Raw genomic sequence first — 25781 nt, 5'->3', positions numbered from 1 at the left:
TTACCTTTGGCTGTCTATTTGGGGGTTTTGTTTCTTTAGTTTTTATAAATATTTTGCTAATAGGTTTTGTTTTATTAATGTTTGGAGCCATGAATTAACAGAGAAAATCGCGTTACATTGTAGCCCCTTTCTGGGAAATCTTTGATTAAAGAGATTTGAAAGGAAATCAATATATTTGCTTTGAATTTGAAAAGAAATGTAGGTACTTTATTGCTTCCTTGACAAGAATTTGCTTAATGAATATCTTTTAAAATATATTTTTTATATATTTTGTGAATATTTGTTACCTTCGAAGGCGAAAAGTTTTCCGCGAAGTATCTAAGAATCTTTTAGCTTGCCAATTTCTTCAATCTTTCGACTCCTCTCATCTTCATTTGAGATCTTCTCCATTCTCCTGCTTCTTTTTTGAGATTTTCTGTCTTAATGGCGCTTCCTACTCATTTCATAATTTGCGCTAATCTCTGGCCCAGAACTGCAGGTCAATGGCCAAAAACCCTTTCCGCTTTAGTCTTAATTTTGGTTTATGTGGCCAAAATGCTGGCCGAATCCTGTTTTGCGGCACTGCGACCCTTTAATAAGCAGATAAGCGAACATTTTTATGTGCCGCCTGATCGGCACCAGGATAACTCTATTAAAGGTTTTATGTTTTTAGTGGCCCATTTGGCCATTTCGGACTAAAATGTCTGAGTGTGGTCTAGACCCCTGATGTTGCCAGCCAAAGCCAGCCAAGTTCATGGTTACGTCAGTGGGTAGGTAGATTATGTGCCAATCGAATAACAATTTGCCCCCGCAATCGACAATTACCAGCACTACAAATGTAGTTGGCAAGGTGTCGGCAGGCACGCATTGTCATCTAACAGATACTTGAATTAAATGGATAGCCGGGTTAGGGGGCTGCTTTCTGGGGGATTGCGTGTCGATGGGGAAAAGGCCAGAGACACGCAAGCCAACTCCTCCTGCCATTAACAACTGCCCAAAAATACACAGGTTTTCCTTCTTCTTATTTTTTTATGATTAAAAGACCCATTTGCATGCCCAAAAAAAAAAAAACGTTGGAACACGGCCGTTTGAAGTTCGAGTTTGAGTCATGCAAAGTGAGCCACTAACATTACCATCACAAGCTCATTAAACGGTAGTGAGACTCGATTCGATTCCGACTGCAGGACCAAGCTGAATTTGCATAGCTGCACGCGATCCAGAAAAACCCTTAACTCTTTAAAGACTTTACGTAATTGGAAAGTGCCAGCCACGGCAATGGAGAGGGGAAAGCATTTCGGAGAAGAAGCCCCAATCGAAATGGCCAAGTGAATTGATTTATTTCGCAGGCACAAGCCAACTGACAAATGAATGCATTTCCGTTCTGCCGCAATGATCAACTGACAGATGTCTTGGCTTTGACCACAATTTATTTATTTTTGCCCCAAAGCCTCGAGAGCTTGCGACATTTCCTGCCCAATGACACGGAACGTTTTGTTCTGGGAAATGCTTAAAATAAATTAGGCTAAATCAATTGAACAGACACTCGAGATTATCGATTGAGGGATGGACATGAATCATGCAATAGAAACTGAAGGGTTTCTATAAATAAACTTGTTTAGACTAAATATGAGATGGAAACCCCTTTGGGGGATAAACTTTATAGCGTTTTTATTTTAGATTTGAGTTAATAGATACTTATTCCTGATCCTTAAGCGTATGTTTATTCCTTGAAAATATGTTTTAATGTAACATTCTTATCTAAACCTAACCCATCAACTCATATGAATCCTGTTTAAATTTAGTCAGGAATTTTCTCTGTGGCGCCTTGATATAAATTTGTTTTTTATTCCTTTAAGGACCAACATCCTATTCCATCCATTTCCCTAACAACAGATGCCTGATCCTTCACTTCCATTACACATCCCGCCAGATAGCCTATCTCAGCACTCAGGGACCTGGTTAACTCCTCCGAGTAAAAAGCGGAAGGGCCCGCCGATATAAATGATGATAAATGCGGTGTGCGCTGGAATTAAGTTCAATTTAAAGGGTATTTAGGGATCAACCACACATCGGCGACAGCAGATCAGTTCGAAAGATCTATCGATCGATCTTTGTTGCGGCAGAACAACAACAGAAAAAAACACAAAAAGGTAAATTCCTTTCTGGGAGTGACGAAAGATCTTGTCCATTAGGTCGTCTGCAGGCAGTTAATGGCTGCACCACCACCACAAAAAAAAAACCAAAAAAGGCCACAACGGTGGCTCTGGGAGATTGATATGTTTCCTGGACCCACAGACGATCGGCGCTGATCATAATGCCCTGATTATAGTTTTGTGGTTTTTAATATTCCTGTCGATCAGCAGCAGCAGGCCTAGCGATATTTGTTTGATGAATTTATTGCCCCACTGATCATGGAATAGCGATCGGGTGATCGGCTGATCGGTGAACGGCGGCGTTTTGTTTTATCCGCGGCATTTCTTTAATGGCTTTTCAGTTCTGGCTTTGGATTTGGTTTTTGGGCTCATAAAATGCACAATTTAACGGTGTGCCGGTGTGTTCGGCATGGAGTGTGCTATAGTTATGAGTCTGAGATGGGTCTGGACTCCATTATCTCACCGATAATCGGGCCAGCTATGCGGCATGTGGTGGGTTTTTATTGATTAGAACATGATTCGGTTGCATGTTTATCTCAAAAACAAGGATTAAGATAGGATAAAAACTTTTTGTTGGGTTGAAAAAGAAAATCTAAATAATGCGAAATCTCGTTGTGATTGCCAGATTCTTTGCAGCCCTAAGCTGATAGCTGCTCTTCCTTCCCAAAGCAGGTCCATTCATTTCTGACTTAACCAACTTTCTCACCTCAAAAACGATGTCGCTATGGTCACAGCTATATTCCCACGCTAGACAATAACAGATTCCAAGAACTTTTTGATTTCCCGGGGATCGATCGGATCGACTGACTAGCCCCCAAAACCTATTGAACCCAGCTCCTTGGCCAGCTCCCATTGTCAGGGCCGATTTTCTACGTCAAGTGCGTAATTGCTGACAACCCGGCTCCTTGCTGCCAACTGAAGATCAAACGATCCAATCGCTCATTACCAAAATCGAAGTCGGGTTAACAGTCTGGGGTGGAGTGTTCGAATTCGGGATAGAAAGCCAGCTTTGAAGACGAGCCGAACGGCATTGTTATTCAAATTCAAGGGGGCGACACTTGACCGGGGCCAAGAAAGAAAAATGGAAATGGAAGAAAAAATGAAGAGGAAAAACTACTGGGACAAGAAAAACTACAATCAAATTGGCGCTTAAATATTTTCCACTGACTGTGGGAAACAATAATATTGAAACAGAGAGAGCCAGGAACGAAAGCGCAGAGTTTACTTGGCCAGAAAGATGGTATATAGTATGTGGCCTAGACTGGACTGGACTGGACTGGCCACTTGAGTTTTGAAGCGTTAAGTGGAAATCAATGCAGGCAGACCCTTTGACATATCTCTATCTCCCTCTCTCTCTCTATCTCTCTCTCTCTCTCTTTTCGTTACCAAAAATTCCGAGCTCCCAACTCCGAGTGAAGCAATTGACCAAAAACTGTCGAACTGACGATCGGCAAGCGGTACACTTGTTCGGCTTTGTTGTTGACCATGTTTTCTTAACCGTTTGAGCCCCTTTTTTCCCTCATCTTCTTCTTGTTTTTTAGGCGCGCGGTAGGTAAAAAAAAAAAAAAAAGAAAAACAGAATATCGAGTCGAATCTGTTTGGGAATTTTTCAACATTTTCTTTAGCTTCATCGTGGTCGTCGTCGTCGGCGTCTCTTGGAAATTTGTTTGTTATGGCCAACGAACGGAAATGCATTTATTTGCTGACGTCTTGGACCGAAATGAAGGGGCTATCTGTCTCGTTCTGTTCATGGGTCGCCTGTCTCTTTCTTCAGGGGCGTTAATTGATGAATCTGCGCGATCGAAGCAAGTAGAGACAGGCGGCTATATAGGTTCAATGACTATACCCATACCCCCCTACATGTGCTATTTCTTGGAATTTTTCGTTTGGGCCATGATTTCCTTTTCGACCAAGTCGAACTTTCTGTTCCATGTTTTCGGCCGCTCTTTTTCCCTTTGGTTTTCCCTTTTGGGTGTTCATGTTAAACACATCTATTTATATTTTAATGATGTTTGTAATGATGGTGCTAAATATTTCCCACATTATTAGCACCTCCTCGTCTGGGTCTCGTCGCGGCTCTGGGTTTTCAGGGCTTAGGGTTTAGGGTTTAGGGCTTAGGGTTTAGGTCTCAGGGCCAGGCGGCAAAGTCATTGAGGGATTTTCTTTGGGAACAAGTTGTGTGTATGATCATGATCATGATCGTGTCACACAGAAAGTAAGTCTAGGCATAAAGGGTTAAAGTTTGTGTGGGTAAAGATCGGTGGAAAAGGATTTACAAATTTGTTTAAGGCAGGTATTCGGTAGAGGTGAGTTTAACACTCAAGAAGATGAATGGATGGAAATTATCATAGAATCTTTTTTTGATTTTAAGGATCTGTCAATTAAAAATACATCAACTTATAGTAATATCCACTACACAATATCTGTGATTAAAAAAGTAAAAGATATTCCAATTCTAAGTTTTTCTTCATAAAGAAAAAGGCTTAAGAATATTATTGGGTAAATCAATGAACACTCCTAAAGTACCTAGGCTGTTTTTCTGATCATCTCGCACTCGTTATAAAGACATTTGGATAATCGTAGATACAGAATCTTCGGAATATCTGATTGATCACCGGCGCTGCCGCCTTCAACGATGCTTAACAATGCTAAACATTTTTAATGAACTGCCAGGCAAACAAGCGGCCAAACTGCCAGAAGACCACTCATATTCATACGGAGTCTATAGAGAGGAGTTCCAGAATTAAAAGGGCCGCCAGGGACTGGGATTGGGATTCATTTGATCAAGAAATTAACGGTTTCGTTACTTGTTACATGGATATCCCGTGGACAGGGGTAAGGGTTAGGTGTTGATTGGGCAACGCCCTGAACATATAGCCCTAACCCATGGATATATATTGATATATATGTATATATATAGGGGAGTCGGGGCCCAGAACTGATTGCGTTCTCAAATTTATGACCGCACATGATGAGCTATAAAATGTTTTATGGCCATGGTCCCTAGTTGCAGTTGCGGTCCTAGAAAACACATCCCAATCCACATCCACACAGCCACCTCAACAATTTTCGCCTTCTGTTGGTCTGAAATTAAATCGTGTGATTTATTGACGTGTGGCCCGCTTCTGTTTTGGAAAATGGGAAAATGTTGTGGTTTCCTGAGTGTGTGTGTGTGTACGTTTTTATTTTCTTTTTCTGGGGTGGTGAAAGTTCCACCTCCCTCTTTCCTTTATGCTTCCCCCAAAATTGATTGAGATGTCAGGATTCATTAGCAGTCATACCTTCCCCTATTTTCGGTCACATTTCCAGCTAATTTTTCCAGCTAACCAAGGATTTGGCTGACCGCTGTAAATCTGCCGGTAGGGGAATTTCCCAGCCGAACAAGTGTGGGTTAAACCCGAATGCAGCTTAGTTTTGGTAAGAACTAGGGATAATCCTCGACTACCTGAGCTTAGCCATGCAAATGAATGAAGTTTTCCAGGGTCGCTCGGTGAGAGGGCGTGCAAATTGACAAAGGAACTTTTCGCACATTAGGCCTTAAGTGGTCCCTGTCCCTAACCCTGGCCAGCTGGAAATTTTCACGCGCACTCGCAACAAACAAAATACAGTTTTGCACCTGTTGTTTGTGCATTTTCCAGCATTTTGCTCGCTTCTTCTGAACCTCCATTGTCCTTTCCTTTCTTTTCCTATTATCCTGCTGTGCGAGGCTGTGTACGTAGCTCGTGCTGGTCCTTGTATCTCATTTTTTTTCTCCTGCCTTGCAGCCAGGCAGCAGCTGCAGCGGCTCTAATTGGCCATGGTCAAAGCCGAAAAAAAGGTTGGTGTTGCGCGCCGAGTGAAAGTTGACCCAAAGCGTAGCAAATTTTTATGATTTTCTTCTTTTTTCTCTGTTGCGAGTAGCGAGCTGTTTTGTTGGCAGTTTTTGCAATAAATTACGCATTTTATGCATGCCCCACAAAAAGGTTGCATATGAAAATGTATTTTTCAGTTAGTTGTAGGTCAACATGAAGGTAGTCGAATTTTTGGGATGTATCTTATATACTTCCCCTCTTAGAAAAGCATTAAGGGAAATATAAATTATGCAAGAAACTTCTTACAATTCATAATCTTTCGAATAAATTAAAAAAAAAATCCCCTAGTACTTAATAATAACTCAAAGAAAACTCGAAAGTTATTTCTTTCCAAACTTCATTTACATTCCATGCTCTGTTACAGCATCTCAAGTAGATTTCGTCACGCGCTTGAATGACAGTTGGCAACATTATTAATAACTGAGGCAGAAGAAAATATTCAACAATTGTGGCACTTTCTGTTATTGTTGTTACCGACTTTTGGACAAGTCAAGTGGAATGCCTCCACCCCCCACATCCACCAACCCCTTCTCTATTGTCATGGAAATCGAAAGCAAACAAACAGCAGCTACAAACTACTGTAAATTGTTGAAATATTTTTGTGTTTTCGGGATATATTTTTGTGAAAGGTTTTCGAGGGCACAACCAAAAAAGAAAGAGTAGAAATTGTAAATTAGATGGCAATGTGAAGGCATTTCCTGCAGACGTGTTAATAAACAAAAAAAGAAATACATCCGAACAGGAGGAATGCCAGTAGAGGGGGGCACTTGAGGTGTTAGGGGCATGAGGGGGTTAAGTAGTAAATTTATTGGAATACTTACGTATCTGTGAAGTGTCTGTCACTGAGACTGTTCCTTCCGCAGCTAGGTATATGGCTTTGTTGTGTGCACACTGTGACATTATTACGTAATCTTCTACTGTACATAATGCACCTGAAATCACCACCTGGAAGAGAGCGAAAAACAGGGATTTAAAATCTGGAACTTTAAATGGCCTTCAAGAACAATTTTGCCAGTTTAAGAGTCTATCATTTGTTGCCCACCTTATCGCCCTGCTATCTCCCAATGGAGCCCCAAATAATAGTATCTATCAGATACAAAAACTCACAAATATCAAAACCTAAATTGCATACCAATGTTTACACGTTGTCACGACAAACACAAACAAGGCCCAAAAGTATTTCATGTTGTTGTTTGTTTGCCTGTTCTGTCTTCTATTGCCATCTTTGAGTGGTCTCCCCCTTTTTATGCGACGCCCCTGAATGGGCGTATGTCGGTAGCCTTTACCTTCTTTCACCTACCGCCACCCCTCCGAAAAAAAGCCCCCTTTGTTGGGTAATTTATCATGTTTGATTAGTTGTCTCTTTGGTATTTTATTACATTCATTAATAATCGCGCCTTTGATTTAATGAATTTATTGTTTTGCCAAGCGGGCGGCGCTTGTGTTTGTCCCCCTTTCCCCTCTCCCCCCATATATATTGTGCCAGGTCAGGTTGTAAATCAAATTGAACCCAGATTTAGCTGCGATATATATATGGAAGTCAGGTGCTTCTGGGCTTACAGTAATTTCGAGTGGACTTTGACCATGTAATTTCGATCATTTTCTGCGTAGTTTTTTATTGCCAAAGTACACGATTTATGGAGCCAACTATCTCTTTGGAAACTTATATCTTTATAGCTGAGTTACGTTCTGTTTACTCCAGTCTTTGCTATCTTCCTGTTTTCTATAGTAATTTTTTTCACGAGATTTATTTTAGATTTTCTGTTTTCGTTTGTAGAATCTGAATGGAAAAGAGTTACAATCATTTCGTGGGTATCTTTGCCTCTCGGCTTCGCTCTCACACATGCCACACCTTATCGCCATTCATAATTTCATCAACCCAGAAAAAAAAAGAATAACCCAACGCTTTTGTGTGGGGCCTTGCTACGGTTTATTTATTAGAACTCTGTCGATAATTACAAAATAATGCGTTTGCTTGCCCCGCAACCCTTGGCTTTTTCTACCACTTCACTTTACTCAAGTTCCAAACCTCCTACGCCCGCCTCTTCTTCGCCACCCACCTTGAGCGTCTTCACAGGCACTGTGAGAAAAGAAGGTATCTTCTTGAAGGGGTTAATGGTTTAAAAACTCTTCTTAGGCAATGTGGTTTCAGCTTTTAGCTTAAGAACTTTAAGATGTCGTACTTTTGGTTTGTTGTTATAACTTTCTAGTTCCTTCATTTTCTCTCTGTGCATCAATGCTTGGGAAAATATAGCATGCACATTGGTTACGGGGGATCGAAACGAGGTTACCCAGGGCATAAATTCGAGGCGAGGAAGTGCTCGATAGCATTACAAAGCGTGCGCCTTGATAAGATTTCGAAGCTACCAGCTAAAGTTTCCCCCTTCCCCCCTTTAGTGGGTGGTGTTGGGTGTGTTTAAGTTGTGTGTGTGTATTGAGGAAGTGTTTCAGCCTTTAGTTCTTTGTAACTTGGCTAATTTGTAGAACGATAGTTATGATTGAGGCTGCGGTTATTCTTAAGAGGCCTTGATTGTTATTGTTTTATAGATTTCGAGGGTATTGCCATTCGAGTGGGTAACATGAGAGCTGGTGGCGCTGGAAAGTTAAGGGGCCTTTCTCATATCGGTAATTAATTTGATTTTAACGTGAGAAGGAGATGCAACTACAGAATGGTATGGTTCTAGGAGGTTCTATGAACTGATAAAGAATGCATAATGCTTTGAATGTTATTGTTAATGCTTTTCTAGTAACTTATGGTAAAGTTCTATAAGCCTTCTTCTAAGAGTAACCAAGAATAAAAGTTAATACACATTAACTTCCTTAAAGCATATAGTACTCCTTCCTCCCATCAAATCCTAACTCATATGATTAACTATTCATATTAGTTACTGTAAAACATGTTATATCCTCAATTTTGAAGTACTCCCCCCAAGTGCTGTTTCGGAAACAACTGCAAGCATAATAATTTAATAATACCACTTCACCTTCACTTGGCCGGGCCATCGATCATTGGCAATACTGATACTCACAATAAAAAACAGCAGTCTCTCTAACTGATTCGACATTCATTCGGCGATTAATGTACATAATTTTAACCCATTTACTGCCGGCACAGAGCAGTAAACTAAAACTCAGAGGTGTCGATGTAGTCGCTGTGTGATAACGTGCTGCTGCTTAATTGATGTGATGGTTGACATTGGGCAGTTTCGGCGTTGTAATCCCCATGTAATCACCAAATAGCCTGCCTCACTTGACCGATAGCTAAACCTCTGCTCTGTGATATTCTCTTTACGTTCAAAACGAAATGAAATCGAAACTCATTTCTGGCCAAGAAACACTCAAAGCACACACGTGCACACTCGCGAATTAACACACACACGCGATGTACTTCCGTTTTGCGATTGCAATAATAATAATCAAATAATATATAAAATATGTTATTAAAAATTTGATGGGGGCACGTTTATTATATATATATATATATATAATTTTTATATTATATATATTTAGGGGTTGTGTAAATCGCGTAATGCACGGGACGATGTTGGCTAAAATGTCGGGCGTTTCGGCAGCGAGACGTTGGACGTCTTGGCAGGGCGATTGAATTATCGAGACTAAACCGAAGCGAAACGTGCGACATTTTTTGGCTTTGTGTTTTTCTTCCTTTCCACACAAGCAGCACCAGCAGCAGCGACGCTAGCAGCAACATGAACAGCAGCAGCAGCAGCAACATCACCGCTAGCAGCAACATTAGTTGGCGCAGCAGCAACATCGGCAACACCAACAGCAACAGCAACAACATCGAAAGCAGTTTGAAAACTTGCGCATTTGTTGTTGCTCCCTGTGAAAGTCTTTGCACAAGTGTGTGTGTGAGCGCGGCCATTGCTGCTGCATTGTGATATTTATTGCATGCGATATTTGCTTAGAGAGCAGCGTGCAACATGCTGTGTTAGCTAACAGCTGTTATTGCTCGAACCTGTTGGTTGCAGTTCGAACTGTTAAAGCAGTGGCAGCTGTTAAACGGCAGTTATGGCCAACTGTTAGCACTGTTAACTGCTTGATTTTGATAATGCGATTTTGGAAATTATTTTTATATTGAAAATTCTTTTTATTTCTTTTATTTAATAGTTTTATTTCTATTAATGTACTAAGATTAAAAACAAAACATACATTTGTAAGTAGATAGTAAAAAATTATTAAGGAATATAAATATATTTTAAAGTACTTTTAAAAAAGAATTTGTTATTATTTTAAATGATAAAAAACATTCCCTGCCCTGTGCCTTAAGAGGGAATTTCAATCACTTAGATCTGACTTAATTACACCAATTTCACGCCTTTCAAAGTTCGTAATTAAATGCCCGTAATAAGTTTGCCCAACTAATTATCTTAGTTAATTGAATTAACCAACCGAGTTTTCTTCTGTGACTTCTTTACTCTTTACTTTCATTAGCTTATAAGTCATCCAAGATGTCGCTGCTTAAAGTTATTCTCATAACCACCTTTTTGAGATTACTTCTGGCTAAGCCTGAGACAATCATTAAACAATTGACTACGAAACTAAAAATTAAAACCCACATCTACTTTGGCTTTACTGCAGAATCTTTTGAAGAAATAAATTTAGATATTAATCAACCAAAATTGTTGATTTTTAACAACATAAGTGAAGAACTTAAAAAGTATCACGACGAACCAGTGCTTGTTATAATGCAACTTGAAAAGGATTTAGATTTTAATCTGGCAGCAGTGGATGTGATAAAATCCTATCTCACAGATAGACAATACAACAATATAATGCTTATAGGTAGAGATTCTGAAAAGGTGATCAGCTATTGGGAAATTGGTAAAGCTTACTGGGATGCAGGCTTTCCCTATGTGCTAATTTATGACTTGCAAGAACAACTTTGGTCAATGAAGCCCTATCCTTACTTGGAGATAATATCTACAAACTTAGAAGAATATATAAAGGACAGAAATAATCGGAATCTAATGGGTTATCCAGTGCGTGTTTTAGTGACCAATGATCCACCTCATTGCTTTGTAGATAAAGATGAACTACCTGGCTCCCCAAATCGCTATAAAGGAAGTATAATCACGATATTCAAAATATTTGCCGATCATCTGAATGCCACCTTTCAAGCTGTACCCTTTCCAGGACTTCGACGCTATAATACGGCAGAATGTTTGCAGATGGTGAAAGATAATGAAACCGATGCCTGTGGCAGTATCTTTATAAGGACCTATAAATATGCCACCAGTCAGCCAGTTCGGCTGAATCGTGTGGCTATAATGGCGCCATTTGGCAACCCCATCGAGAAGTTCTACTATTTCTTCAGACCATTTGACTTGTACGTTTGGATCGGTACTGGGTCTATAGTGGTCTATATATGGGTAATGGGTTCGTTGCTCCATCGCTGGCATTTCAAGGAATGGGATGTGGGCCAGTACCTCCTGCTGGCCATGGAAACACTGCTGAACCGCGAACTATCTTTGCCGCAGTCATCGAGTGTCACCAAATTGATGTTACTTCTTCTGCTCTTTGCCTTTGGTTTTATTTTATCCAATTTATATGTGGCACTGTTATCCATGATGTTGACCACCAAACTATACCAAAGACCCATAGAAAACTTGGCTGACCTCAAGGCAGCCAATGTCAGTATACTGCTGCAAACTCACAATCTTCGACCAAGTTCAGTTTATGGAAGTTCCAAGGAGTTAAGGGAGAGATTCCTTCTGGTAGAAGAGTCCCTGCATCAGGAGAAAAGAGATGGCTTGGATCCAAGTTACGCCTATGTGGACTCGGAGGATAGAATGGATTTCTATCTATATCAGCAGAAATTCCTGCGAAGACGACGGATGAAGAAGTTATCAAATCCAGTGGGTTACACCTGGGCCGTTCAGGTTATCAAACAAAATTGGGTTCTAGAAAAATACTACAATGACCATATCCAACGCCTGTTTGAGACTGGCTTGCAGAATAAACTGGTGGATGATGTCCACGAGTTGGCCATTAGAGCTGGCTTCCTGCACTTCTTTCCCACTCAAACACAAACTATCGAGCCACTGCGACTCGAGGATATTGTGATGGCTGCCATGGTCTTGGGCGGCGGACACGCCCTCGCCGGAATCTGTTTCCTGGGCGAGCTGCTCGCCTAATGGGCTCACTCTCAATCTCAATCACAATCACGGGAATGGCAATAGTTCCGGCTGGCTATAAAAACGGTTAACACCCACGCAATAAAGCGGAACCACCCCTAAGTGTATCACAATTTAAAGCGATTAGGGTCACAATAAGGCAACAGAATGAGGACCCGCATGCGACATCCGTTGCCAGGACACTTGGAAAAAATTAAACTTAAATATCTTGAGATTATGTAGTAGCATTTTTGAGTTCTAACGTGCTCTCTAAGAATAAAGATTCACTCAAAAATCATAAAGGAAAATCTAAAAAATTATTTATTAAACATATTTTGGTACCTAAAACCAATATTTTCTCCAAGTGCATGAGAAGTATGTCAATTGGGTGGCATTACTCTACTTCTTCCAGCGGAAGTTGCCAAAAATGCAGCAGTTGATTGAACATTGATTGACAATGGCTCCCGGACAGGATGCGGAACACAAGAAGGGGGCGCGGTCCACTGACAATCGATTCATGGTCTTGGACGTGGACATGAACATGGACATGGATGTTAATGTGAATGGGGATGGGTAAGTGCCACTGCTCCTTGTGATTCCCATTGTTTGACGAGACAATGGCGATTTGTGCACCGTGAGCAGTCCTCGCTCCTCGCTCTTTTGTTGTCCTCCTCCTTGCCCAGCCTTGTAATCCGCCGATGATAATGGGCCATTGTCAGTATCGATGTTCGATGTGGTGGGACGACGACGACTGATGCCTGATTTCTGATTTCTGACGCCTGCCGATGACGACCAATGACAGCCACTTGGCTGGCCAGTGATTGCTGACGTACTTTGGCACAGACACGGATTGGATTGAATTGGATTGGATTGCCCTACTGGTGGGCACTTTAAGCTCATTAAAGTCCGGCGAAATTGGGTATACGACAGTAAGACAGATTGGCAATTGATAAGAGGGGTGTGAAATAGCCACTAATTAGCTTGATTAGAAGGATTATTTTGGAATAAAGGGAAAGCTAGAGGGAGTTTTCATTTCCCTAGCACAAACAGTTGTGGTTTCTATTTTGCAATTAAAGGAAAGTCCCAAACTACAGGGGTTTCCTTTTATAGTTTTCAATAAATTGGTTTTTAAATAGACTTACGATTAAAAATAGCAGCACTCTACTAAAAGTAAGCATGTGGTCAGTCAATAAGGATTAATTCTGTAGACTGCTGGTTGTGGGAAATTACTGACTAATATAAAAGTAAAATGACATTTCTTTAGAATAGTTAAGAGTCACGTTCGACACTCAAAAGATAATTACACTTTTCAAATGTGAAACGAAAATAACAGGAACCTTAAGTGGGATTAAGTTGGCCGGGCAGTATTCCCCTTCAATCAGGCAATATCTTGTGATCGGTGCAAAGGTTGTTCCCTAAATAAATTTCTGGCCATTCCGATTTCACCATTTCCGTGACTCAGGTGGCGGATGGGACCTCTCCTCCGCCAATAAAATCGTAAACAATTACTTTTCACTTTTGGTTTTCAGTTTTTTTTTTGCTTTCAGCCCAGTTATCAGGGCTGTTGCCAACTGCCGAGACTCCGACACAGCAGCTTTTGTATTACGAGTAGAAAGTCGATTGAAGTTTCGTGAAAAAATATTGGCTAAAGTCACGGGCCAACACAGATTGCCGGCTGGCTATCGCTGTGACGTCACAAGGAATGTGCCAGGGAGATTGCCACCGATTAGATTCGCTTACAAACAACACGAAATCTGTTAAGTTGTCAAGTGATAGCCGAGTGCTGTTCATTAGCGAAATAGGAGTTCTTAGACACAGCCTGTCATCGAGATTATTGAAATGTGTTTTTTACCTACTCAAACTGGCCAATTAATCGATATTATGTGATGTTTGAATCGCTTGAGCCCCTTCAGATCAATGAGATGTTTTTATTTGGAAATTCTTTGAAAAACTAAAACGGGGAATTTTTTCTAGATTACACTTGGGCCTATTAGAAAGGGTTAGATAATGCTTGGAATGTATTCGGTTGTCTTATCTCTTTATGGAGGGCAAAAACGTGATTTTTATAGGTGATATAATGATTTCCTATCTTTATAGTTACATTGGCTGATATATATTTGTAATCTATTTATTGAAAATATTTCATTTCCTATTAACCAGCTTAATGCTAACCCTGCTGAGGTCAGGCTAAAGCCAAAACAAATCCCAAACTCAAATCAATCTTTATTTTGGCCACATTTTTTGCTGGGCTGGCCCGCAATTTGGCCAATCAAGCGGATACCGCAAGAAGCTAATTAATTTTTTGCTCTTTTGCTCATTTGCCGTCAACGGCAGCCGAAAACGCTCATCAAACTAATTGGCCAAGCTGGCGGCGTGGGTGGTCATTCCAACCTCTTGGCCAACTACTCGGCTTGGCTTTAATTGCATGCGCCGGTCGCTGGTAGCCGGTCGGCGAGAACCTGCCAACGGCAGGCATTTAAAAAGACGCAGCTTATTGTCTGCTTAATGGCTTCCAATGAGCCAAGTTAGCTGTTTTGGCCAAAAACCCATAGCCAACTCAAGACCTGGCCAAAAGTGTTTTTCGGTTTTCTTGCCGTTTACCGTTTGGCCTTTTTGACATCGACGTGACAACCGACTATGCCGTTTAATAAACTTAACAATTTAATTTGCCATTTTGGCTAACAAATTGTTTTGTTACCTTTCGTTTGGTTACTCATTTATGGGAGAGTTTTGATTAATTTAATGAAGACATAACTATCAGGGTTTTTATGGTTTTTGACGGATTTTTATTATTTTATTTAATTTTTAAAGTTTGCCCAACCAATAAGTGTTGATTACATTTTTAAGGTAACAAACCGGAAATGCTTCTCCCACAACGTGTTAAACTCTTTCAATTAACTTTCAAACTCTGTCATTGGAAATAAATATTTGCAGTTGATTATCGCGTTGACAGCCCCATGTGGCTGTGGAACGAGTTGGCAGCTCCGTGTTGGCCCCACTTGAACTTCGAGGCCAACTGCTGACCAGCTCCCTAATCGTTTCCCCCTTCAACTATGCCGTCTCACTCGCACACTAAGCGCCGTTATTTACTGTCAATCATAGCGGCATTTTTTTGAAGCGGTGGGTGGTGGCATGCCTTGGGTGGGGAGCGGTGGTAGGCATGGGCATATCGCCCAATCAATATCAATGACTGATTACGATTAAACTCCATGTCCACGCGCTAGTTGGCCATTTGCGTTTTTGGCGAGCCTCCATTTGGCCAGGTGAAAATGCGAAAATGCCTGGGAAATGAGTCACGCTTCGGGGTATCGTGTGGCCAAAAGTTATAAGGAAAAACTTTGACAGTTGGCACAGGTGAAAGTTGTTTGCGGAAGGCTTTATGAGATTGATCGAGTGGAGAACCTTCAACGGAACAATTATTTCTAATTATTACACATAATTATTTGCCATTGAAGAAAACTTTCTCATTGACCTGCAGGGGAGTAATTAGGGCCATATCAGAAGCTTATATTTTAGTCAGAAACATTGTACTAGAAATATACCTGAAAATGTATTGCTTTGGGAAAAATTTCTCTAATAAATCTATAAACCTAACTTAAAAAGCTTTTATCTATCATCTACATAAATTTTCTAATACAATTTCTTATAAAGTTTGTGAGTCTGATAATGCTAAGATTTATTCCCAATCTTAAAGTTATATTAAAGCCAAAGTAAAAGTTAAAGAAAGGCAAGAATGTCTAGACAGATAAGAAAATATAAATAAACGTAGTTTGGGTTTGAATATAGTATGAATTACTGCCCCATTTCTTTAACCTTTAAAAGTCCTTTAAAAGTAAATTCAATTAAGTGATTTCCTTTCAATTACTGTTAGATGACCGGGCATTTATTTTCCTTGCAAAGTAACCAGGGTCTTATCAGTCAATCGGGGACAACGACTGGCCCAAATCAGACCGCTCACACCCCGTCTGGCCAGGATGACGTGCGAATCTAGCTTTAGAGCGCCACTGCTGGCAGTGATTTATGGTTCGCATAGTGTGGAAGCCTCATAAAGATTGCCCCGAATAGCGAAATCAAAATAAATCGTAAATAAATCGCTGCGAAATTCCTTATGAAAGATTCCATGACACCGGCTCTATCGGATCGTCTCCAGTGGCATCCGCCTTTCTACGGCGGACTTTGCTATCGGATCGTATATTACCCATATTTATATATAAGAATTCAACGGGCGGACAGCTGCCTTATCGCTCGAGTTTCCTGGCTATTTTCGGTTTTTGGGCCAGGCTAATGAGCTTTAATTGATTCCCTTCGAGATTGGTTTACGACCGTGCCTTTATATCTGGACAGGATCTTGCGGTTTCCTGGTTTTCGGTTTGCCGTTCGCTGTTTGTTTTCGGGCACGTGTCGTCCGTTTGTATCGAATGTTTTCGGGCCAACCGCAAAAGCCAAAACCCGAAAAGCGTATTGAGTTTTCCACACATTTGCTGTTGTTCCCCAAACATGTAAACAAAAAACCGCAAAGCCAACAAAATATCCAACCCACACACACATTGCTCACACTCAGTGCGGAAAATGTGGCCTGCGGGCGAATCGTGTTTGACAAGTAATAAAGGTGATTAAAGCAAATCTAAACACTTGCCCCAAGCTTTTATGCCAGTGAATAATGCACTATACTATATACTATATCCCACTGGGGGGATAACATCCAAATGTTGAATCAGGGCAGGGTTCGAATCATTTGTTAATCAAAATGCAAATGTAATCAATAGAACGGAAGTGCCTGCCCCTCGACAGACCTGTAATTTGGTTATTGTAGTAAATGTAATAACATAATGGATCAGTCCGGTGAAAGGGGCAAATGGTGGTGATTCGAACAGTGGGTCAGCTTTGAGGTTTAGTGAGAGAAACTGTCGAGGGAATGCCATTAAGATTTTTACACTTTAAAATGGATTATAAAGATTATTCACTTTAATTTTATTTCTCAAAGTATTTTATTTATTTTCTTATTAATATTTATGCTTTTCTATGAACAAATTTTCACCACTGTTAGTTGCCTCAAAAAAAATCGTCCCCTTTTGGCGTAATGAGTCTAGCCATAGCTCTCCCTCACCTGCGACCCTACTGCGCCCCAAGTTGCATGTCAAACGGCATGAACATGCTGCAAAAGGTCGAACCCCCACATCCCGCTTCCCACTTTCACCACCAACCCCACCCACCCAACAACAACCACCTGGTCCGCTGGCCTTTTGGCATTTCGGCTGCCATTTTCCTGCGGAAATGTGCGCCAAAATGTTTGCGTGCCTCCGACGAGTATGAGAATGTAATATGTTGGAATATTTGAAATTTAAGAAAAACAACGTGCCAAGAAGGGGTTTTTTTTTTTTTTTGGTATAACAGGGGATATATGTATAAGAGGGGGTGGGGCTGGGGATGACTTGGCAAATGGCGCCGGCAAATGCGTTCATTGAACTGCCAGGGCGATGCAATAAAATCAACAAAAAACACATTTAAAAGGAAAATAAATATGTGTAGGATAACTGGCGACTGGCGACGAGGAAAAGTTACGATGAAGGGCAAAGTGGGAGATGGAAAATGGAGAAATGGGAGTGGGACGATCTAAGACAAACAGTGAGCGGATTTATGGGGTCGCTTTGGGTCGAGTCGCCGTCGACAGTGGCAAGTAAAACGGAAGCGGAAAGACGCGAAACTGGCAACTGACACACAAATGCAGGCCAGAAGGGGGCCAAGACACGAGGGGGAACCGCAAAAGGAAGCTGTCGAAAGACTGACAATCCGCCCTGCTACTTTGGATGCACTTAAAAATAAAAATGGTAATATAAAATGACACTGAAGAGGCCACATTTATAACCAGATTGAAAAAGTATACTAGAAATTAAAAATATTTAAAATACACATTAAAAAGATTGCCTTAAAAATTGACTTTGATTGAATCCGTTTCCAGCTTATTTATTCTTCTATAATCATAAATTTTATTTACAGTGCACTTATCCTTTTGCCTTTTTTTGCTAGTCCTTTTTGTTGTTGTTTGGATTGGCAAACGGAAGCGAATTATGTTGCCTTATGCGACGAAAGGGTTCAAGACACAGGCGGAGACCGCCGAGATATCAAGCTCCCGGGGTGCAGTTTTGTGTCCTGGGGTGAAATTGATATGCGGACACAGACAGATAGGTCTCGAAAGCCACCGCAGATACTGTATCTCGTGGCTTGTTTAATGTGCAGAAAATTTCATATTTTAATGATCCATTCGGGTATTGAATTTTGGAGTACCCCCCCCCTTCCCTCATACCGAAAATTACTTACGCCTCAATGGGCGGGCAATCGCAAAGAAATCTGTAATTGCCACGGCTCATTGCATAAGCCAGCGGTACAACGCGGCGGATTATTAATATTTGGCCAGCTAGCCTCTGGAAATTCAATAGATAGATAATAACGGTGGCAAAATATTGAGAGCGAGGCCAAGCCAAACAATTTTCGTGTAGTGGATTGATTTCCTAATCTGCATTCGCTTCCCGTCATAAAACAGATTCGCTGTTCGAGTATTTTATAAAAATACAAATCAAAATAGGAGTGACTTCTTCCCCTTCGTCCAGCATGATAAGATTCTGTTTTAACATTCATTCGAAAGTCTGATATGGAATAATGAAATTCTTTCTGCATTTGATCAGATACTTGCTATTCAATGATGATAAATCAAATTCCAATTTGGCAAACAAATAGTGAATACTTTATATTTAGCGGATGAGCACGGGAATTCCTTGAAAGAAATATCACATTATTTTTACGGCTAAACACGTCACTTTTAAATTCCGCATTTGAGGAGCATCCATAAATTTTGTTTTGTCTGAAACCACTTAATCTACGTATCAAACTTGTCATTCTCACGGTTTCCAAGTGAAGTCAAAAGTGAGAGTGAACGATTTTCCTTGTCAGCTGCTTGGAAATAAATATCCAGCGAATGTGAAAATCTCCTCAAGTCAGATAGCGGGGTAATCAGCGCTCAAAGACGCGGTCAAGGTTAAAGTAATGGCAAATTATAGAAATGTAATCTAATTTACTTTGGAATATCAATGAAAAACACTTTTAATCTTAATTTCCAAACTCAAGCTGTTATCGCAACTCAAGTTGCCTCTTTTGTTTTTCCCAGAAATGGGTGTGTCTTGCAGTGAGTCTGAAACTGTGGCAAATGCCACGCCCCCCCTTGGCAAAAAAGGGCAATTTGTTGCGCTTCGTTGCGCGTGGAAATTATGATTTTTGCTTTTGTGAAAATCTCATTAGGCGGTGAAAAAGGATGCCGATTGCTTTGGCTGTAGCCATAAATATAGGTTGCCAGCCAGCAATTTGCAACTCAACTTTGAACGCCATCCTGAGGTTAAATGCGTTACGTGGCATTTTAATTAAGCGCAACGTTTTATGGACACTTCTTTAATGGCACCGCATAAATTCTAGAAGAGCAAAGTCGGCAGCTTGGATCGCTTGGACTCTTTTTTTTTGAGGACTCCGATCCAAGGCATAAAACGCACGGCAGGCAGTCGTATAGTGGAAAGTGAATTTTATGCCAATCATTAAACAAAGTTGTGAAACCACAAAACCGATTTGTATCGGGAGTTATGCCGTTGATAACTATATCCCCAACTTTGTAGCCAACCGAAGTGAATCGCCGGAGCTCCTTGCCTTATCGATATTCCCCTGATATGATGTTTGCTGCACTCGAGGGCGGTGTCATTCAACCCGCAACTGCAACTGTATCTGGTATTTGTATCTGTATCGGGTAAATAGGTTTTATGGTACTGCTCATTATAGCTGGATGTAAGTACAAACATTGGTTATTGGTCAATGTGATGAGTCACTATTTAAGTAAGAGTTTAAGTAAATGAAATGAAAGGAAGTGGGTGTTCGAAATAGTTTCCAATGTTTGTCACATCTCTGAAGGGAAATTGTTGTTTGAATATTCTGTTTAAGCTATTAGTCACTTTTCTAAGTCTCATAAGAGCATTCTCTATTTAAATTAAATATTAGAACAGATAATGAAAGGAAACCCCTATTCCAGATGATGATGACTCACTTTAAAATGAAATTTATTAAATGAATTATCAAACAAGCTTGGTGTTTAAATTTGGTTTTATCACCCCCTTAGACGTAATATATGAATGGATTTTTATTTAAATTCAATTCGAGAAAAGATAATAAAAGGAAGTGGCTGTTAGAAATATTTCTAAATGTTAGTCACTCTCAAAGGAAATGTTTGTCTAAAGTTTATACTTAAAATATTAGTCAGAAGGGTAGACTTAATTGAAAATATTCTTCATTAAAATTAAGTTAGAAAGAAAATGACTGCTTAGAAATTTCGATAAAATATATTTGTTATTTGTGATTCTTGGTTTTAGATATATAGTTTTAAAATTGTTTTTTAAACTTAAATTTTAATGATGTAAATTCCAGGAGGGTTACTTAAAAGGTTTTCTGGAATTTTGATTAATAATGTTTAAGAATGCCATTCAGTTACTTTGGAATCTTAGCCTATATATCACAATAGCATTCCTTTCTGAAGTAAATAAATATTTTAAGTTATTTAACTTAAATAAACAAACGTCTCGTAATATGCCTGATATAGAGTTCAAGTTGAGCTGACTTAAAATCTATGACTCACCACCTAGGAAGGCCAAGTTATACAACTTCCTCAACCTTATATTTAGCAGCCAATAGTGACTGGGATTATCCCTTAAAATTCGATTTAATTTATAATTCATGCTCAACCATAAACTGCTCGTGATCAACGCTGATTTGGCTCATTTGTAGTTAAAACGATTTGGGAGCTCATTTACCCGTTGATTTTATTTTTTGCATATCTCATGAGGGGCACGAAATCTGAATTCGAAACGGAATGATTTATTTGCATATGCAACACCGAAATGCACTCACAAAATGAGCTTTTAAGTGGCCGGCCCTCGACTTTCGTATGTTTTTTTATGTGGACTTCACCCTTTTTGAAGGCAAAAAACCCAAAAAAAAAAAGGCATTGGGAACTGTCACCAAGTGCTCCAGATTTGAGTGTAAAGCTTATTAAGAAATGCTTATTCCGCTCTCTGTCTCTTTCTGATGGAGCCTCCATCTCACTCGCCCTCTCTTTTTTATCGAGTTTAATGGATTTTTAATGAGTCTGAGCAGGGCTTTTGACGGCATTTTCGGAAAGTGCAGTTTCATTATCGCTTAATCCTGTTTGCCTTTCAGGAAGGAGAAAGATAAATACTGCTGATTTGGAAAAATGGGAATGGTGATATATGTATACCCAAATCTATAACTCAGCTCTAAAACTTATGCCTGTGACTCTTCTCCACTATCACTATCGCTGGCTCCTCGGCTGCTATCAGATGTTTCCTCAACCATAGTCATTTCAGCATAGTAGGATTTCACCACGATCAAACAGTATCCGAAAGCAACTAAAAACTTAACTTTAATATGTGATTAATAGATTTCCATTTCAAAGCCTTACTTATTCTAAAGATTGCCAGGCTATCCAACAATACAGTCACGAGGGTAAACAAATATACGACATAGTTGATCAACAGCCATGTTCCGATAATCACAAACTTGTTCTAGGTTTAGATGGATCTATGAGATTGATTTTGTTTTGTGTTTGAACCTTCAAAACTCACACAGAACACGCCATATAAGAGAAGACAGTGAATCACCATCATCACCCAAAAAAGTGCTGAAAATCCAGCAACGCAAACTCGGGTGTCCATGGTCCTAAAAAACTCGACTAAATATTCCGGATATGTGTCTGCGATAACCATTTCCCATCCATAGCAACCCAAAAGGAAGTCCACTAGGCCAAAAGCAGCGCCCACCGAAACCACACCATGTTTTAGGGGCAAGCAACACAGAAAATTTCGTACATGCATTCTGCTCGAAAGTTTTTGAAAATTGATTAATAATGCCAGAGATCTGAGGTTTACTTCACTAGGTATTTTTTATATAAGTTATCCGTATATATCTCGATTTTAAGTCCCAAGTTAAGGACAAACTGTTACCCTCTATCTAGCTATCTACCTTTCGTAATTTCTTTTATGCAATTCTCTTACCCAACTCTTTTCAAATCCCCGTTGATATACATTCTAAAGTCCAAAAGTCCAACCGAAACTGAATCACCTGTCTATGCCGAAGTGTCCAGCTAACTGAAATTACAGTTAGTGGTAGCCCGTAATCCTAGACACTCGTCTCTAGTATTTGGCCAAGGGAACATTTCCGAGAAATCTAGTTTTGTAGACAGCAATTAGATAGACAAAGACAATGCCAAACAAATCAAGTCAAATACAATAAACGCCCTGGCATTTTATCAGCACCGAATCAGACGTAACATCAGAGTATCGGGGGCTCTCGAGTGTCGGGCCCTCAGATCGCCACGAAGTTTCGGTTTACAACGCAAAAAGGCAGCGAAAAAAAGGGTTTGTTGCCTGAACATTCTTTGATCAATCAAGTGACGCGGAAGCGTCGCAGATAGCTGATAACAGATAGCAGGCAACACATTCCTGGCCGAGTCATGGCTAAAATATTTTTTGGCCAAAGTCTTTCAGGGACTTGCATAACAAGGGTACATAGAGTCAAGACCCCGTGTTTAAGGTCGTTCGCCTGGCATCGATCGATAAGCGTCGATTTCGGTACTGCAAAATGTGCGATCGAGTGGGGTCTCGAGTGCCAGTACTTCACTTCAATTATCGGTAAGGTATTTTAATTGAGCTCTCTAATCACAGCCTAAAGTTCAGCTCATCGAGTCAGCACTGTAATAGCTGTAATTGGATGCAACTGTACTGCAGCAGCAAATAGCTACCCAATGTGACTGACCTTACTCACACCGATAAAATAGTTGGGTTTCTTAACCATATTTTTGGGGGAAACCAAGGCACCAAAATAGAACGACGACGGTCAAGTGGATTAGTCTCAAGCCAAACTGATCGATTTTTAATGCTTCGCCAACGGAAATAAACCAAAATAGCATCAGTTGCCATATGTAAAAATGTGGTCAAGTCTGGGGATTACCTATTTCCATGTCTTTCCCAAAGGAAAAGATTCTGTTATCGTAGGGTTATCGTAATATAGAAATACAAGGTTAAAGATCTGTTAAGTATAGTTGAGCCGGCCACGCGTCGCCTGTTATCGTTCTATCGATATCGCCAAAAATGTTGCGTTAACTGTTAATCCAAAATACAACAAGGAATTTGACAAGCGTACTAATTGATTTGATTCTCGTGCCGGGGGGTTGCGCCAACCAAAAGCGACTGTTGCGAAATCAAGAGCTATGATCGAAGTCATGATACCCCATGAATGGTTTATAGATATTTTTTGATAATTAATTTGAAATTTCTAAAGAATATTTTTAGATCTTTTTAGCTATAGAAATGTTTTAGGAGATAACCTTTATATCGACATAACAGAGATGTAAACTGTTAAACATTTTTCCTCGCTAGACTTAAGTTATTTAAATAATATATCTACCCAAAACCATGGTGTAATAATTTATGTACTTAGCAAATACTTGACATTCCTTGTGGTATAAATAAAAAATAATACATATATCTATGCAAAAAGCGTGGTGGAAAATTTTTAGTTAATGACAAATATTTGGAATTCCTTTAGGTACAAATATTTACATTCAAGACCCCCACTAAGACCTCATTACCCTTGTAAAGCCCTTTCCTTGTTGAAATATAGAACATAAGCCCAGTGGAAATTCCCTTTGGCTAAGTTTTGTTTTTGTACAATGGAATGTTAAACGTTTTCAACCCATGAAAACCCCAAAAGAAACCCCAGCAAATTGCTATAAAATAGCCCTTGGAAACTAAACTTTCATGGTTTTCAGTATGGAAAAATCCAGAGTCACCAACTCTATAAACGATTTCCAGTCTTTTGTATCTTTTGATAGACAAATATAATGCTTCGCAATGTGGAATATTCCGAGAGCCTTTTGGGTTCTTTAGCCAACAGTTGCCCCACTGATAAGACGAAATGCGTTTTGCAATAACGGAACCGCTTTATAAGCCCCCAATGAGTAGACCTATTTTCTGTTTGCCATCAGACTTTGTGGGTGGAGATGTATGGTAGGTGGTGGGTTCGTCTTGCACGTTACAGGAAATAAACAACAAAGCGGTAATTATGCAGCTCAAATAGTCGTGTTTATAACAGCTTTCCAGTTCCATTTCCAGCTCCAGCCCAGACGTAGCCAAAAACATCTAAATCATGGTAACATGGATATGGCATGTGGCATAAGGCACACGGTATAAGGCATATGGCATATGGCAGAAATCATCATCATAAACAGCTCGTCGGCTGTCTTTCTTTCCTCCGACTCTGTTCTGTTGTCAGCACACACACACAAATACACACAAACACACTCACAATCACAAATCACAAAAAGGCCGCCTGGCGCTCAACTGCCCTCAGAATGTTCCATAAAAATGGGGGCGGGGTTACACTGAGCGGAAGTTTGCCTTGGCTTGTGATAAAAAGGGAGAGTTTCTCTATGCATATAACCCAAAATGAAACTCTGGTTCCTGCGGGGCTTTTGTGAGTTGTTTTTGAGACAGTAAAATAGGCGGAGTCAGGGGATCCACATTTGGGTCACTTGCAGTTGACATAAGCTATTGCAATGACAGGTGGGAGTGCTCGCTGGTTGGGTTTCACAATGGTGAAAGTGATCGTGGGAGGTCCCATATCATATTTTTTTACTAAGCAGTATCTTAAAGGAAAACCTTATGTAAGTTATAATCCATCTATAACAATGCAAAATTACGTTTCTTGGAAAAGTCTGTTTATATTCATAAAACCCCTAACCAGACATTGCAAAATAAAATTCCCTAATTATCATAAATATTTCCCAATAACCCCCCTTTATTAAACAGAAGCCATTCGCGATAATTCCCACCCATAAAAACTCTCCCCAAACAAAGCTTCCGAAATGCCATGCCAGCAAACAAAAAAGAAAGGAAAAAAACACCTGAAAACCAATCGATTATCACTTTTGATGGGCTGCCAAAAAAAAAAAAAACAGACGCTTATCTAAGTGCGCAAATAGCTGTGTAAGGCAGGGCGTGGAATTTCGCTCAGTGCACTGTCAGTCATTCAATGCCGCCTTTATCGATATACAGTAAGGGGGCGCCAAAGGCAGAGAAATGCGTGTCAGATAGGACAGTCCAAAAGGAGCTCCCATATCTGCCCATTATAACAAATAACAATAATATAAAAAAATAATTGTGTCTTTCTGTTTGCTCTATATGTCAAGCCCCAAGCGCCAGCCAGGTGAGAAAGGTGCTACATCGGAGCTCCCTCCGGAGGGTCTGTGCCGTTGCCGGTGCCGGTGCCGGTGCTTAGCCTTCCCCATTTAGATACAGATACAAATGCGAGTCAGTATACCCGCCAGAACTGCGCCGATTGGGCTGTCAGTATCTTTATATTAATCAATAAGAGCAGCTACGATAAGATTGCGAAGCTTCGTCTGGGGCTGCTGCTGGTGCTGCTGCTATCAGGTGGGGGAAAAGTGGGTGGTGGATGGTTGGGTTCTAGGTGGTAGATGGCTGGAGGAGTTAGGAAGCAAGTAGTTGGGTGATTATCCCTTAAATGCAGACCTTTAGACATGAAAAGCTATATTTTTG

At 40.2% G+C, this 25781-nt stretch overlaps 3 protein-coding genes across 5 annotated transcripts in view; 1 reads left to right on the top strand and 2 right to left on the bottom strand.

Annotated features, from left to right (window-relative positions):
• Window positions 1–25781, bottom strand: part of LOC108106544 (myb-like protein AA) — a 56913-nt gene that overhangs the window by 12256 nt on the left and 18876 nt on the right. Inside the window, exons 1-2 of one of the 2 annotated variants that reach the window (XM_017213700.2) lie at window positions 9013–9436; window positions 6805–6928 (exon numbers count right to left, since the gene is read on the bottom strand). In XM_017213700.2, coding sequence (XP_017069189.1) covers window positions 6805–6928; window positions 9013–9048 — 160 coding nt within the window. In that variant the 5' untranslated portion in view covers window positions 9049–9436. Of the gene's footprint in view, window positions 1–6804; window positions 6929–9012; window positions 9437–25781 lie in introns of those variants that run through there. The other variant, XM_017213697.2, reaches the window with a different exon arrangement.
• LOC108106208 lies at window positions 10444–12138 on the top strand. The gene has a single exon (XM_017213133.1). It carries the CDS (start codon window positions 10453–10455, stop codon window positions 12136–12138), a length of 1686 nt encoding a protein of 561 aa, XP_017068622.1. The 5' UTR covers window positions 10444–10452.
• LOC108106545 lies at window positions 20949–22107 on the bottom strand. Of its 2 annotated transcripts, none has more exons than XM_017213702.2 (4): window positions 21789–22107; window positions 21626–21728; window positions 21422–21572; window positions 20949–21348 (listed from the first exon to the last, which is right to left on the bottom strand). In XM_017213702.2, the coding sequence occupies exons 1-3, from the start codon at window positions 22035–22037 to the stop codon at window positions 21448–21450; spliced, it is 477 nt and encodes a 158-aa protein (XP_017069191.1). In that variant the 5' UTR covers window positions 22038–22107; the 3' UTR covers window positions 20949–21348; window positions 21422–21447. The 2 variants fall into 2 exon arrangements, with proteins under 2 accessions (XP_017069191.1, XP_017069190.1); XM_017213701.2 differs by having other exon boundaries at window positions 20949–21356; window positions 21789–22106.

The sequence above is a fragment of the Drosophila eugracilis genome, unplaced genomic scaffold (genome assembly GCF_018153835.1).
Source record: "Drosophila eugracilis isolate 14026-0451.02 unplaced genomic scaffold, ASM1815383v1 contig_90, whole genome shotgun sequence".
NCBI lineage: Eukaryota > Metazoa > Arthropoda > Insecta > Diptera > Drosophilidae > Drosophila > Drosophila eugracilis.
The sequence above is the reverse complement of the archived record's forward strand: the minus strand, read 5'-3'. Positions and strand labels throughout refer to the sequence as shown.